The 15,564-nt window shown below is 43.1% G+C and overlaps 1 protein-coding gene across 1 annotated transcript; it reads right to left on the bottom strand.

Moving 5' to 3' along the window:
- Positions 1-16: 16 nt before the first annotated feature.
- ATP5IF1 (ATP synthase inhibitory factor subunit 1) lies at positions 17-5,903 on the bottom strand. Its single transcript, XM_075262737.1, has 3 exons — positions 5,745-5,903; positions 4,400-4,512; positions 17-281 (listed from the first exon to the last, which is right to left on the bottom strand). Exons 1-3 carry the CDS (start codon positions 5,820-5,822, stop codon positions 140-142), a joined length of 333 nt encoding a protein of 110 aa, XP_075118838.1. The 5' UTR covers positions 5,823-5,903; the 3' UTR covers positions 17-139.
- Positions 5,904-15,564: the final 9,661 nt, after the last annotated feature.

The raw sequence follows: 15,564 nt of genomic DNA, 5'->3' as shown, positions 1-15,564 counted from the left end.
GGCGGTTACAGTAAAACACAATTGAAAGCTTATCTTTATTCAATATATTTAAAGACATCGCAACAGTGCAACATCTAACTTGTTACATGTGATCCACTAACAAAAGACCAGCCAAACCAAGCAGCGTAGATGTACTGAATTAATCATCTTTATTCAGATTCTTGAGTTTGCTCTTGTGTCTATCAATTTCCTTTTGCAGACTTTCAATTTGCTTCTTGACATGATGGATCTCTTCTTCATGGTGCTTTTTCAAAAGAGCCAATTGTTCTTGCTCTTTTTGCCTGTGGGATACATTAGGTACAAGCGGTTAACTGTAGTTTTATGCAAGAAAACCAGATGTAAAATAAATAAAAAAATTCACATCTGGAAGTGTTGGTTTTGTCACCTCTGGTCTGTGTAATGTATGCCTTAAATTCACTGCTCGCGAAATAAATAAAAAGTTTATGGTGGAAGCTATGGCTAAAATATTTGCTAAATAGGATTATAAGAGGCAAGACACTGAACACCCCATCCCCTTGACATCATCAGAGGAATGGGAGGGATAAACCTTAAAGACGAGAAGCTCCTAATTTATGAAAAATGAATAGGAAGGGAGATTTGTGAAATTTCTTGGAAGTACACTTTATTACAGTTCTTCTCTGCCCATATTTGTTAGGTTTCTGGTACATTTCCTTTTAATTTTAAGAAACTGTCTTACACATTACAGTAGCACTGGGAAAATAGTATAATAAAATCAAAAGTTAACTCAATCAAGTGCTGTGGACTTGCTGACTGATTATTTTTTATTATTATATTGTATTTATTATTTTGCATCCATGCCATCTAGTCTCACACTGCCATTGGCTGAAGGATATGCCACTGTTTACTGTGGAATCAGGATTGCTAGTGTGCGAATTATCGAAACTGAAATTCAGAGGCATGGCATGACATATAAATACGAGTTTGGCATGTAAAACGGAGTGCCCTAAAATAATCTTTAATTGTTTTTTTTTTTTTTGTAGATTGTGAGCCCCACATAGGGCTCACAATGTACATTTTTTTTTTCCCTATCAGTTGTCTTTGGAATATGGGATGGAAATCCATGCAAACACGGGGAGAACATACAAACTCCTTGCAGATGGTTTTTTGCCCTTGGTGGGATTTGAACACCAGGACCCAGTACTGCAAGGCTGCAGTGCTAACCACTGAGCCACCGTGTGGCCCCCTAAAATAATCTTTCATTGTAACCAAGCTAAAATGCTCAATTAATCGTGATTTTGATCTAGGTCATAATCACCCAGCCAATATTACAATACACATAATGGTAGCACGGTCACTCAGTGGTTAGCAAATATTGCCTTGCACAGATTGGGTCGTGGGCAGAGGTCACACTACATTTTTTTCTGGAAAAGTAAAAATATTCCTTATTTTTTGTCACAGAGAAGCACAAAGTTCACAGTAATAGAAATAAATGATACGTAGGCATAATAATGTTAAGAGGTCACTATTTAAGCAGGGGAAACATTACTATAACCAATTCCTTGTATAAACAGCAAATTTAGGGTTTAGTTTTTATGGTGTTCACGATGTGGTAAAAATGACATTTCTGATATTGTTTGGTTCAGCATGATAAAGTTTTTATCATGTTTTAATACCTTTATAAAAATCCCAAACCTAGAAACACGTAAGATATTATTTTAGCCACCATATAACTTTTTTTGCTTTATATTTCTGCTTACAGGGCTGTGCAAGGCATATCTTTTTGTTGCACAGGTGTAGTTTTTATTTTTAGCATTTTCGGGTATGTCTGATATTTTGAAAGCGTTTGTGTTTATACTTATTTGTGATCTAGAGAAGGGGGAGGGGATGATTTGATTCAAGAATTTTTTTCCATTAAGCCCCCACAGGGGCTTCACACAGCACTGGGTGGATATTGGCTTATGGATTACAGCATATATTAACTTGGTCTTTGCCATAGGTAAGGAACAGGTTAACAGATGCTGTAATAAAGTAATTTAACACCAGAATGCAGAAGCTCTGTCAATCCACCATCACCCCCACCTCACCTTCTGGATCATTAGTGTCTGAACAGGGATCAGTGGCAGCGAACAGGTTAACAGATGCTGTAATAAAATCACTTAACACTAGGCATACAGCAACTCTGGTTTGTGCTCAGATTCTTATGATCTGGGCTCCCCACAGAGCTGCCAAATGCCACTGTTAAATGACTTTATTTCACTCTCTTTATTGCAATCTGTTAATGTGTTAATGGATGACGTAATTAATATTAAAAGTGCCTGTGAGCAGGATAGGGCCAGGGTGGCATGAAGAGTGAGACTAAGCGCCAGGGGTGGAGCTTCATTGGTCAAATACCGGAAAAAGTCTCACATTAATTGATATGCAGGAGACTTTTTTTTTCAGTGCACAGAAGTGCTTTTACAGGTATCTATGAAGCCTATACAGGCGTTATTGCAACCTCTACTCCTGGGTTCAAATCCAACCAAAGGCTACATTGGCATGATGTTTGTGTGTGTTTCCTCCAGGTACTCCAGTTTCCTCCCACATGCCAAAAATATACTGATAGGTAAATTGTAAAACAACTGATCCTAGTGGTGTCGGGGGGGAATGTACAGCAGCCATAAACTCCCCTACTCTACAATGCTCCCTGCGCTTTGAGTCCCTTGTCATTTGTTAGTCCTCTTTGTAAGGAGTATTGTGACTTTTTAGCAAATTAAATGCTCTAAATCAGGGGTGCCCGATACGTCGATCGCGATCTACTGGTAGATCGCAAAGGACGCATGGGTCGATCTCGGGATGCAGGGATCCCCGGTGTCTGCTTGTTCACAGTGCAGGCTGAGAGTCATCTCCGGACACTGGCTGCCACTGCCGCAGCCCCTGCCAGCCAGTGTCTAGAGATAACTCTCAGCCTGCACTGTGGAGAAACAGACACCGGGGATCCCTGGGCAGCCACAGAACGCCGCTGTCTTGCTCTCACGATCCGACCGACCCTGCCCACATGCCCGGCCCCGCCCACAAGCCCGCCCCGGCCTAGTAGATCTTTTGCCTTGGTAGCTAATAAAGTAGCTCACATGCTGAGAAAGTGTGAGCACCCCTGCTCTAAATAAATTCTGTCCTGTATTCCAGGATGAATCCAAGTGCCAAGCTTGGTGCTCATAATGCTACCTGTTCAGATGATGGTGTGGGAAACATAGCAGTAGTTACACAACATAATTTGGGTTTATGCAGCAAAAGTAACAAATCTTCCTGCAAGTGGTGGCAGTTCTAGGTTGTTGAAAGTGTGTGGTACAATTGGGGGAGTAATAACAGTTATTTAGATGGATCAGCTGGTTTTGTACTGAGTACCCAGCCATAGTCACACTCCAGTTTTTTTTTTGGAATAGGCTTGAAATATAAGCCCTACTCCAAAAATAAGCCCTAGATAGTTTAACACCTTCCGTGCAATTATGGCAGATGCCTCAAAGATATACCATGGCTACTGTACGAGGTCTCTGAGTTAAAGCCTGCAATCAGTGTCTACTCTGATTACGGGCATTGTTGATTGTGAACCATCTCCCAAAGTATTTCAACTACCCAGGTCACGATCACCCCATCCCCAAAGCAGCACATCTGTAAACTGCAGCTACTGTTCCAAGTCACCTCTAATGTACAGCGGAGACCTGGAGTTTATGCCTGCGATCAGTCTACTCTGAGTGCGGGCAGTATTGAATGTAACACCCCCCCCCCCCCCCCCCCCCCCCAACACACACACCTTTGTAATCGCAGGCTGGCTCCCTCGCAGTAGCCGTCGTTTTCCTCTGACGGCTGGGAGCCTAATGAAGGCACCCACCCCCACAAGCACACACACTTTCACTAGAGTATGTATAAATTTAAAAAAAAAAAAAAAAAAAACACTGTGAAACACATACACGCAGTATCCCTGTGTCTGAAAATGCCTCGTTTACAAACTTATAAAAATATTTTTCCTGTATCGTAAATACCGTAGCGGAAAGGGAGGGGGGGTAAAAAAAAAAAAAGTGCTAAACCACCGTTTTTTCAATGCATCACCTCTGATAAAAATTTAAATAAAATGTGTGACTGTTGTTCATGGAAAAAATTAAGACCTACCTCAAAAATAAGCCTTATTTTCGGAGAAACATAGTACCTTGTAGTTTTAAAAACCCATCATATGATTTGATAATAAAATATACAAGATTATTTATAGAAGATATTTATCTGACAATTATCTGGTATTACATTTCAAGACCATAATGTATGCCCTCACTTAAAGCATGTGAGAAACCTTAGTTATTACTGACTAGGCCATTCCCTTTCATGGGATAATAGAAAAGACTAAGTCTTCAGCCACATGAAACCAACCAAGGTTATGTAGATGTGTAAGAGAAAAACAAAATAAGCTTACCTAAAGTATTTCTCTTCCTCAGCAGCCTGGCGTTTCCCAAAAGCTCCTCCAGATTCTCTTACTGAACCTCCACCACCTCCTCCTTTTCCAGCTCCTTTACCCAACTCTCCCAACTGCAAAAAACAGAAACAGGAGAGTTACAGATGGCATCAGAGCTGCATAGTGAATCTATTCCCATACTCTGCAAATGATACTCACCTCTCCGATCCCCCACCTATCCTGTTCCAAAGTTTCTCACGTCCCCAATGACACAGACATTTGCTTAGCAAAACATTGGCTGCAGCAGTGATCTGCCTCAGTTAGTGACCGACTAAGCCGTCAATTCCTATGTGTTTAGAGGGTGTAATAAGTAGATAATAGTGGACACCCAAGAAGTGTTGGAAGAAATGTAACAGGGAACTATTCGCAGGAGTGCCATTTCCCTCTATCATCTACAGCAAAGTTTCTCATTGTTTTCAAGTAAAGAAAGAAAGAAAGTGAGAAAGTTTCCCAACCAAGTACCGCCAAGGTAGCAATCTATTATAAAAGTTATGTAATGGCCCCTCCTTGATCTTTCGATAGAAAGCTCACGGTAAGGGAGATCTTGTAGAGGTTTGGAGGTCAGATCTCCAGCTAGAACAAGGCCATCATTCAATGACACTGCTATACAAGCGAGTATATAATGGCTATATAGGGGATCAGAGAGCACACAGATAACTGCAGAAGGCTTCCACACATTACAATGTCATACAGGACACACCTTATAGGCTAGGTCAGTGATATGGCAACTGTGGGCCATACTAGGGTCTATAAGGCGTTTCTGTGGATTAAACACGGGCGGTTTTATCATCAATCCAAATTATTGTATCCTCTGCAGATTGTATGGGATCTAATCACTCATATCTAATCTACATTGTCTAATCTACAATGTCATACAGGATGAACCTTCTAGGTCACTAGTATGGCCCACAGTTGCCATATCACTGACCTAGCCTATAAGGTTCATCCTGTATGACATTGTAGAACTACATCTCCCATCATGCCCTCATAGTTTGGGAGATTAGATCCCATACAATCTGCAGAGGATACAATAATTTGGATTGATGATAGAACCGCCCGTGTTTAATCCACAGAAACGCCTTATAGACCCTTTATATCACAGTAATCTGTATTGTACCCAGCATGCTGCCACTACATGACACAGCACATACGAGGCGCCGCCTGCAGGCCTACCTGACTCACCTGCACAGTACACAGGGGCCTTGCCCTTCGTGCCCATTACCTGGCAAGACTAAACCAATCATTGCCAAATAGGGGCGCTCATGTCCTATCCCCCCTCGTGCACTATAAAGATAGACTCCGTTACCTGATCAGAAGAACGGCGCATCTGCACATACACAAGGTTTCTGAGACCTCCCTGAAACAGACGCATATGACCGGCCATCTTTCTGGCAATCCTGACCTTGTCGGTTACGCAGGGGATTGTGGGAGGTAATAAGAAATGTCAATGTCAGGCTTCTTCTTATGACGAAGTTTGACGCATGCGCAGTTGTTTGCGCGAGGCTTCAAACGTTATTTTCAACGCATGCGCCGTTTGGTCCTGTGTGACGAGGGCTTTGTGGTGCTGTGTGGTGTCTGGCTGCACTACCTCCTACCGTGTCCCGGCTGATATGCACGTCTGATAAATCATTCACAATCTGTGTGTCTTTCCTTGCAGTATGGATATCGCATGACCTACTATTTCTTTGGAATTTTTATAGACTCAGTCTACCCGTTTCCGTATTGGTCTTGCGAATACCTCACGTTTCACTCTGGTGCTACCAGACTACGTGACAGAAATTCATCCTTACCTTGTGGGTGACTTCATGAATTTGGGCTGACTGCCCAAAATCCTCTAGCTCTTTTCTGTGCATTAGTCACGACTAAGGGGCTGGCATGGCCATTGAGCTGAGCCTGACAGCCAGTTTCCCATCTCTAACATCACCAGAGACAGAAGCCCTATGTCACTATGTGGCCCAATATCAGAATCAGACCAGAATTTACAGCTAATGAATAGGATATGAGATCAGTGGAGATCTGACCACACTCCCAACCATCAGCTGTTCTCAGCAACAGATACACAGAGAAGGTAGCAGGGAGCTCTGATCTCTGTATAGTGGAGGAGTCATTGCTGCTTCAAGTGATGTGCAATACTCTAGTGTGGCCACTAGGGTTCACACTATCGTTGGTGTCCACTATCATAACGGACAGTAACTGATGGCTATCAGTTAGTGTCCATCATATGTCCGTTGCCATAGACCTCAATATTAAAAAAAAAAAACGGACAGTTGCTGTCGGTTTTTTCAAATGGACAGCGCTCCATGCAGAGGTTTCTCTGCAAACTTTCTGCTTCCGTTATACCCATAGTGAAACAAAGCAGTTACGCTAGGTTCACACCTGCATTCTGGTTTCCGTTCTGTGCTTTCCGTCTTCTGCATGCCAGAAGACGGAAAGCACAGACCGGGTCCGGCCGTGAGCGGCGGTGAGTGTTTTATGCTCTCCACTGCGAAACCGGATTTTTTAATCCAGACACAGACTACTGCATGTCCGACTCTGTGTCCGGATTAAAAAAACCCGGTTTCGCGGCGGAGAGCGCAAAACGCTCACCGCCGCTCACGGCCGGACATCTTTCTCATCCATTCAAATGAATGGGTGAGAAAGACTCCTGCAGGTTTCCGTCTCCTGCTCTGTTTTATGCAGGAAACGGAAACCTGCAGAACGGAGAGGAGAACGCAGATGTGAACGAGCCCCTACAGATAATAACGACAATATGGGAAATACAAAGAGTCAGAAGTTAACTGCATGGATGAGGATGTGTACCGCATCCTGTCACAAAATTTTTTATGAATTTTATACATATAAACAAAATAAAACGGGGGCGAAATAAGGGGGGGGGGGCTGGGGATCAGGGTTATGTATACAGTTGCAAGTTAGTCACAGGGACAGTAAATTCACTGAGTAAGGAGAGAGATCAGCCTTCTGAGGAGGTTAGTGTTTTTGCAACGCTAACCAAGAGGACCAGGTCTTGAGGGATTTGTCTCTGGAGAGTGAACGCCAGCTTGTGAGTTCTTTGAATCTGAGTATCTCGTTCACCTTCGCAAACCACTCCACTTACAAGGGCGGCTCAGTCTGTAGCCATTTTAGCGGGATCAGAAGTTTGGCAGCAGAAAGCAGATGGTCTATCAAATTCTTTCTGGAGGGTCTAATGCCGGGACTAGGTAGACCAAGTGCAATCAGAGCAGGGTTGAGTGCGAAGGGCAAACCGTTGATTCTTTGTAATACTGACCAGATTTGGCTTTCAATACCACCTTTATACTGATGACGGCTAATTATTCATCATCCTGTGATATCACCCCTACACTAATACAGAACACCAGTGCTTTCACAGAATCAAATCAAACAAGCTTTATTGGCACGTCCGAATAGATATTTGGCATTGCCAAAGCTAGTAAAGTGTGTGTGTGGGGGAGTTGGATTCGTGTGGGTGAGTGGTGGGTATGGGGGGGTGGGGTGGGTGGTTTGGGGTATAACAGTCCGTGGAGTCTCGTCTTACTCTTAGTTGGTGACCGCTATATGGGGGGGTGGGGTGGGGCGGATGGTTTGTTGTATAATACTCCGTGGAGTCTCATCTTCCTCTTGTTTGGTGACAGCTGAACACATATTGGGCAGCGATCTCCACAGTTGCCTCTTCTCCCAGTAGGATGTAGAGTTTTCTCTTCTCGTCTGCAGATATGAAGTCTGGGATGTGGGCAGAGAGTCTTTGGAAGTAGATGGCCCTCACAGCTGAGTATTTGGTGCAGTGTAGCAAGAAGTGGGACTCGTCTTCTAGGGCCCCCTGGTCACAGTGCTGGCTCAGTCTGTTCTCCCATGGCTTGTACGTCTGCCTGTGTCGCCCCATCTCCAAGTTGTGGGCGCTCAGTCTGTACTGGCTCAGGGTCTGTCTGTGTTTGGGGTGGCGTATTCTCTCCAGGTAGGTGGCCATGGTGTAGTCCCTTTGTAGGGATTGGTACACGGTGAGTTTCTTGGAGTTATTTATTTCGGTTCTCCATTCTTCAATGTACCGCTCTCTGTTTGCCTCTGTGGTCGCCTTTATTTTGGCCTTGGTTATCATCTGTTGGAGTTTTTGGTTTGGTGGTTGGCTGTTTGGATGGTGGGTGTCTGGTTTGCTTAGGTGGCTTAGCCAGGCTTGGTGGTGGTAAGAGTTGGGCTTGCTCCCCTGGATGTGTGCCTGGAAAGCTAGCGCCCTTTTCTGTATGGTGAGCCATAGGGGGAGTCTGCCTAGCTCTGCCCTGCAGGCCATGTTGGAGGTGTTGCGATGGACATGGAGCAGGTATTTGCAGAACTCCAGGTGGAAGATCTCTGTTGGGCTGGAATCCCACTTTGACTGGTCTGGGTAGGTGGCTGGGCCCCAAACCTCGCTGCCATAAAGAAGGATCGGGGAGATGACTGCATCAAATATCTTCAGCCAGACCCTCACCGGTGGTTTGAGGTGGTACAGTTGTCTTCTGATAGCGTAGAAGGTTCTGCAGGCTTCTGCTTTCAGGGTTTCTATTGCTGCTTTGAAGCTTCCTGATTGGCTGAGCTCCAGCCCCAGGTAGGTGTAGCTGTTAGTTTTCTCCAGTGTGGAGCCGTTCAGTGTGAATTGTGGGGTGGAGGCTTTATTGTGGCCTTTCTTCTGAAATACCATGACTTTGGTCTTCTTCTGGTTGATGGGCACAGTCTCTGCTGTCTCAAATATCATGTCTTCGCTCTATCTGAATCTCTTAAAGCTGAACTACTGCTGTTTCCACCATTTAAAATATCTGTCCCTGATATCTACATTGCAGTCTTCGGCCTTACTATAACTCCTAGGCAGCATGCCCGCTGCCTCAGGGCTATGTTTGACCTTTCTTAAACCCCCAGATCCAATCATTGCTCATGTCCTCTCCACCTCAAAAAAATCTCCAGAATCCGCCTTTTCCTTACCACAGGCACTTATTATCACCCTGATTCATTCTCGCCTTGACTACTGTAACGCCTTACTAATCAGACTTCCCCTTATTTAACTCTCTCCTCTACAGTCTATTATGAAAGCAGCGGCCAGGGTCATCTATCAGTCTAGACCAGGGGTGGGCAATTAATTTTCCCATGGGGCCACATGAGAAATTGTAACAGTTCTAGAGGGCCATGCGCACAGTGGCAAATTTAGCTCCACCCACTTCTCAGCTGACTCCGCCCATTCTCAATCCTTTTTCCTTGTGTCCCACAAAGTAAAATCCTCCTACAGTCACCGTCACATTATACAACCCCACATTATAACGTTTCCCTCCAAATGTCCCACAGTATTAAGTCCCTCTCCTGGTGCCCCAGTATAAACTAGCAGAAACTAGAGGGGATATTAAACTGGTGGCACCTAGAGGCAGACATGTCCCCCTCCAGCTACCCCCCATGGTTTAATATCCTCCTCCATCTGCCCCAGTTTAAAGTCCCCCTCCATCTGCCCCCTAGTTTAATGTCCCCTCTCCATGTGCATTCAGTTTAACTGCCCCCCTACATCTGCCCCTAGTCCTCCCTCTTGCTCACACATGCTGTCTCTTCTCTCTTTATCATCCAGCAGCCTCCATTGCCGACAGCTTGCATCAAGCACACAGTCCCATGTGGCTCCGCCCACTAACGAGTCATAGCCTATTTTGGTGATAAGCTGTTATGACATCATCACAGGTCCTTGAAAAACTTCAACTAACTATGCGGGCCGGATAGAAGCAACTCCTAGTATATCTTCTCTTCTCAGCATATGTGTGTCTACTTCTGTAATATATTACTGTTTATTATCCTGTATCTGTATTACTATGCTGCTGTAACATACTGAAATTTCCCCACTGTGGGACTATTAAAGGATTATCTTATCGTAACCTCCCACGCTCATATACAAGACTTTTCCCGAGTTGCACCACTTCTCTGGAATGCTCTACCCCGGACAATCAGATTAACTCCCAATTTCTGCAGCTTTAACCCCTTCCCGCCGATGGCATTTTTTGATTTTCATTTTTCGTTTTTGACTCCCCTCCTTCTAAACCCCATAACTTTTTTATTTCTCCGCTCCCAGAGTCATATGAGGTCTTAATTTTTGCGGGACAATTTGCGGGGCCGGGTGTACTTTTTAGTTCTTCAGTCATGTACTTTTTAGTTCTACCATTTTCGGGAAATGTTATTGCTTTGATCACTTTTTATTCAAATTTTTATCAGAATTAAAACAGTGAAAAAACGGCGGTTTGGCACTTTTGACTATTTTTCCTGCTACGGCCTTTACCGAACAGGAAAAATATTTTTATAGATTTGTAGAGCGGGCGATTTCGGACGCGGGGATACCTAACATGTATATGTTTCACAGTTTTTAACTACTTTTATATTTGTTCTCGGGAAAGGGGGGTGATTTGAACTTTTAATACTTTTTTATATTTTTTTTTACTTTTTTTTTTATTTTTTTTTTGCATTTATTAGACCCCCTAGGGGTGTTGAACCCCAGGGGGTCTGATCACTAATGCAATGCATTACAATGCTAATGCATTGCAATGCATTGGCAAAAATCATCATCTCTTTTGCAGGCTGTATACACCAGCCTGCAAAAGAGAGAATTTGCAGACCGGCTGGGAGCCTTTAACAAGGCTCCCGGCTGTCATGGCAACGTGATGTCGGCCCTGGAGCATGCTCCAGGAGCCGGCGATCCCTGCCAAAATGGCGGCGCCCATGCGCCGCCGGGAAAATGGCGCCTCCGGCGCCTTTGACAGCAGCGCCGGAGGGGTTAATGCCTCCGATCGGTCCGGGGACCGATCAGAGGCATTAGAGCCGGTTGTCTACTGCTTAAAGCAGTAGACACCCGGCGGCTATGACGGCCGCCCGGCTCCCGGGCGGTCGCCATAGTTACAGACCCGACACGCGCCGTACTATTACGGCGCATGTATGGAAGGGGTTAAGATCTTTTCAGCCAGGCAAATCACAATCCCTAGAACAAATCCTACTCTGATCACGCTCCCGCATTACCCCAAAGGATATGATGCCATTTCAGACTACCGTAACTTTATATGTCCAGGTTCCATCTGCATATTAAAGGACACGTCTCATACAGCTTTATTTATTTGTAATGACAGTAACCTCTATTACAAAATTGTTTTGACCCCTGTATAAGCAATGTCGCCCCTGCTACCTCTTGTGTCACCCCTTCTACCTCACAAATTGTAAGCTCTTGCAAGCAGGGCCCTCAGTTCCATTGTGTGAAGTGACTATTTCTTTGTAATGTATCTTTTTTTTGTCTATACTTGAACCCTACAAATTGTACAGTGCTGCGGAATATAAAATAAAATGTATTCTTATTATTATTAAAGGGATCCTATCATAAAAATGCAATTTTTTGTGACTAACACGTAGGAATAGCCTTAAGAAAGGCTATTCTTCTCCTACCTTTAGATGTCTTCTCCATGCGGACGTTTGGTATGCAAATGAGTTCTCTCGCTGCACTGGGGCGGGCCCCAGCGCTGAAACAGTACTGGGGGCGTCCCCAATGCTGTGAGAGAACTCTCCAGCGCCGCCTCCATCTTCTTCAGGAATGGCCTCTTCATGTGTCTTCTTCTAGCGCTGGGGGTCAAACCTCTAGGCCTTGGGCAGAGACGACTGCGTATGCCCGTGGCCACAAGAAAAATGGCTGCTTACAAAGTAGTTTTGGATTTTTTTTAAAGGTTTTAAATTGTAACAAAAACTATATAAACTCGGTATCTCTGTGATTGTACTAACCCACAGTACACCATTAATATGTAATTTTGAGGCAAAGCAGTAAAAACAATACTACTAAGAAAGTTGGTTTCTTAGGGAAAAAAAGGGGCATGTTTTAAATGTGCCAAAATTGTGTCAGGAAATTCTAGCTCAAAACAAGCCAATTAAAATTTCAGTTACAATGAAAAATCTGGGTTATTTTCAGACTGCTTGTATAAGATTATACTGTCTATTAATAAATCCGGGCCCGTGTTCACCCAGCATATTGAAAAATGACTTGTAATTAAATTGGTGTTTAACTTATGAAAGTACCTGTGGCCACAGCACTGACTGCAGCTATGCCTCGGTATGGAAGACTGTAGCAGCATCCCAAAAACTCTTTTTAACCACTTCATGACCGGGCCATTTTCCCTGGTTCATACATTTGTTCAAATTATTTTGCATTTTTTTCTCTGATACATAGGGCTTTAATTTTATGTCATTTTTCTTTCTGTATTCTTTTTTTTTTTTCTGGGGGGTTCTTTCCCACATTTGCCTGTTCAGCAGATGTGAGGTCTTTAAATATGATGCTCACTCAGGGGCAGTGTTATTAACCCTCTCATCAGAGGCTAAAATCTCTCCCAATTTCCATCATGTGTTGCTTATCCTGATATGTTTACTTTCATAAGATATCATAAATAATGATAATCATTTTATTATTTATCATTATTATATATCTGCATGATATCACTTAGCAAGATGATTATGAGGTTTTAATGCAATCTTAGCACATATTTTCTCTTTTCTATTAACTTTTTTAACTTTTTAAGCTAATTATGGTTTTAGATTGTTTTTGTTAATCACTATATGATTTTTATATTCACTCATTTTTTAAATATGTGCTCTATCATGTGGTTATTTCTTTTTTTTCCTTTTAACTACGTTTGCACTTGGCAAAGGACCTATGGGTCTGAAACGCGTTGTGCCATTTACATTGTTGTCCAATAAAGAAGGTTTCAGAAATTTCTGGGTGAGCGCTGTCCTTGGCCCTATCCGGTCAGGTTGGTCTTTTTTCCTGTGGCTGAACCTAAACTTGGGCCTATATCAGTGTTGCAAGATGGATGACAAGAGGGCAAAACAAAATGGTTTACTACCTGTCAACTGCAATGTTTATTAAATATGTTTAAAGAGCATCACAATTTACAACGGCTGTAGTATATCCTATATTCGTTCTATTAGTTGCTATGCTGTGTTACTGCAACTCAACTCTCATTCACTTCTATAAGAGTTTAGCTGCAGCATGGCCACTACTTAGAGAACAGGACTAGCTGCTACCAGTTTTGTTCTCTGTACAGCTGTTCTCTGTAGAACAGCTGATTGGTGGAAGTCAAGGTTATTTGTCCCCGATTACCATTGGATTGGATCATCAATATCATTTGCCCATAAACCCCTTTAACTGTAGCATTTAAGTAGTTAAAAACGGTGATGAAGCCAGTATTATATGCTAATCAGTGGCCCCTCCATAAAGTACAATGCTCTCCACAGTGGCCGCCTTATAGTACAATCCGCTCCACAGTGGTCCCCAGACAGTATTATATGCTCCACGGTGTACCCCCACACAGTATTATATGCTCTACAGTGGCCCCACACACAGTACAATGCAATCCACAGTGGGCCCCCAGACAGTGCAATGCACTCCACAGTGGCCCCCAGACAGAACAATGTGCTCCACAATAGCCCCCACACAGTATTATATGCTCCACAGTGGGCCGCTACACAGTATTTTTCTTACCTGAAATCCCACGAAATGCAGCTGGGCATCTTCTTTCTTCTAACTGCATGCAGTGTTACCTACGTCATCGCACCTATGTCAGAGCAGAGGTCACACTCTGTAGTCAGTGTAAGCTGCTGTCCAGTGGCCTACACTGACAATTTTCAGCTGTATCTGCATTTGCAAATACAGATGAAAGAAGCAATAGCTCAATAACAAGGAATCCTTTACTGGATTCCCTGTTAGTGAGCGATCAGAGCGCGCGTACCAACAGAGAAGGCTCTGGGTGCCCCCTCTGGCACATGTGCTATAGGATCACCAACAAAATGTATACAATCTACCACAATCCAAACACTAGAATTTCAGAATTAGGACTTATTCACACATCTGTGTTTGTCAACATTGTCTGTATATCGGTTGTATTTTCAGGACTTCTGACTTCCGTGTGAATGGAATGAACTGCATGCTACTGAATTATTATGCAGTGAAATCCTGAAAGGCGGCTGAAGCAGTACTGAACTGAACTCACAGCTTTATGTCAAGAAATAAAGCCAGAACATAGACCACGTTTCATGGATAGAATACGGTTGTGTGAATAAACTTGAGACACTGTAGGGAATAAGTGTTATTGTCCATGTCTTAAGCTTGGATCGGGTTGTGTACACCTGTGCAAAATATTTTTAGATAATTTTAGATATTTTCCTGCAAACACATGGTGAGGTAAAAAGTAGACAATGAGTTAAAATGACGTTTGTAAAAATCAGGGGGAGACATGAAGGGAAGAGATGAAATGAGACAGTGAAGGAGACAGATGGGTATTGTGTTAGAGTGGGTGGTGGTTGGTGAATACTTAAAAGACTGTGCTGGGAGTTTCTCATGCTCTAGGAAATAGAATATCTTTGATCTCCTACCATTTTTAACTGAAGACAGTGGACAAAGGGAAAGTAAAAGGATGGCTCATATGGGGCAAAATTATTATCAGATGGAAAGAACATTTTATTCCATTAATGTGCAGATTGTGAGTTTTTCATATGTAGGATGATTGTATTTTAACTTTATTTTCTTGTGACCGTATTTGTCTGTGTTTTGTCAAAATCTTTTATCAAAAACTGTAGTAGTTATCAGTAGAGTAAAGAAGCTGACCATTCTCCTTCTTATTTTTCTCTTTGCCATATACTCAAAGGGAGGCAAAATATGAACTTCCCAAAGTTATAATGCCAAACCATCAGTATTTACATTTCACGTGCACTTTAGCTATGATCTGATCAAAGTAAGTAACAAAACCACTTTTTATATATTACCATCAATACACGGTGCACCAAGTGTTGTTACGGGGGCTTCACACTTGCACCTGCTGTCTGCCCGCCGTGATTCCACTGAAATTGCACAAAAATAGATTGGGGATGGCTTGTATATGGCAAATTTAAAAACCCGCAGAGGAAAACTCTGCGAAAATGCAATGAAAATTATGCGAAAAAACATGATACACCCTATTTTTTCCCTACAGTGTTTTTTATCTGTGTTTTACGTGGATCCTTAGCATAAAGCAGGTAAAATAAGGAATGGGGGAGGGTCACTTCATAACTGTATCCCAGGCATTCTAAAATAAAAACCCTTGTTTCTGGTGTTGTATAAAAGAGGAGATTCTCAT

This window comes from Leptodactylus fuscus, chromosome 2 (assembly GCF_031893055.1).
Source record: "Leptodactylus fuscus isolate aLepFus1 chromosome 2, aLepFus1.hap2, whole genome shotgun sequence".
Lineage (NCBI taxonomy): Eukaryota > Metazoa > Chordata > Amphibia > Anura > Leptodactylidae > Leptodactylus > Leptodactylus fuscus.
This window is presented reverse-complemented; position numbering and strand designations above follow the sequence as displayed.

Coding starts and splice junctions, on each gene's coding strand:
- ATP5IF1 (XM_075262737.1), bottom strand. CDS start 5,822: ATGGCCGGTCATATGCGTCTGTTTCAGGGAGGTCTCAGAAACCTTGTG. Junction 4,513..5,744: donor TGCGCCGTTCTTCTGATCAG/GTAACGGAGTCT, acceptor TGTTTTTTGCAG/TTGGGAGAGTTGGGTAAAGG. Junction 282..4,399: donor GAGGAAGAGAAATACTTTAG/GTAAGCTTATTT, acceptor TGTATCCCACAG/GCAAAAAGAGCAAGAACAAT.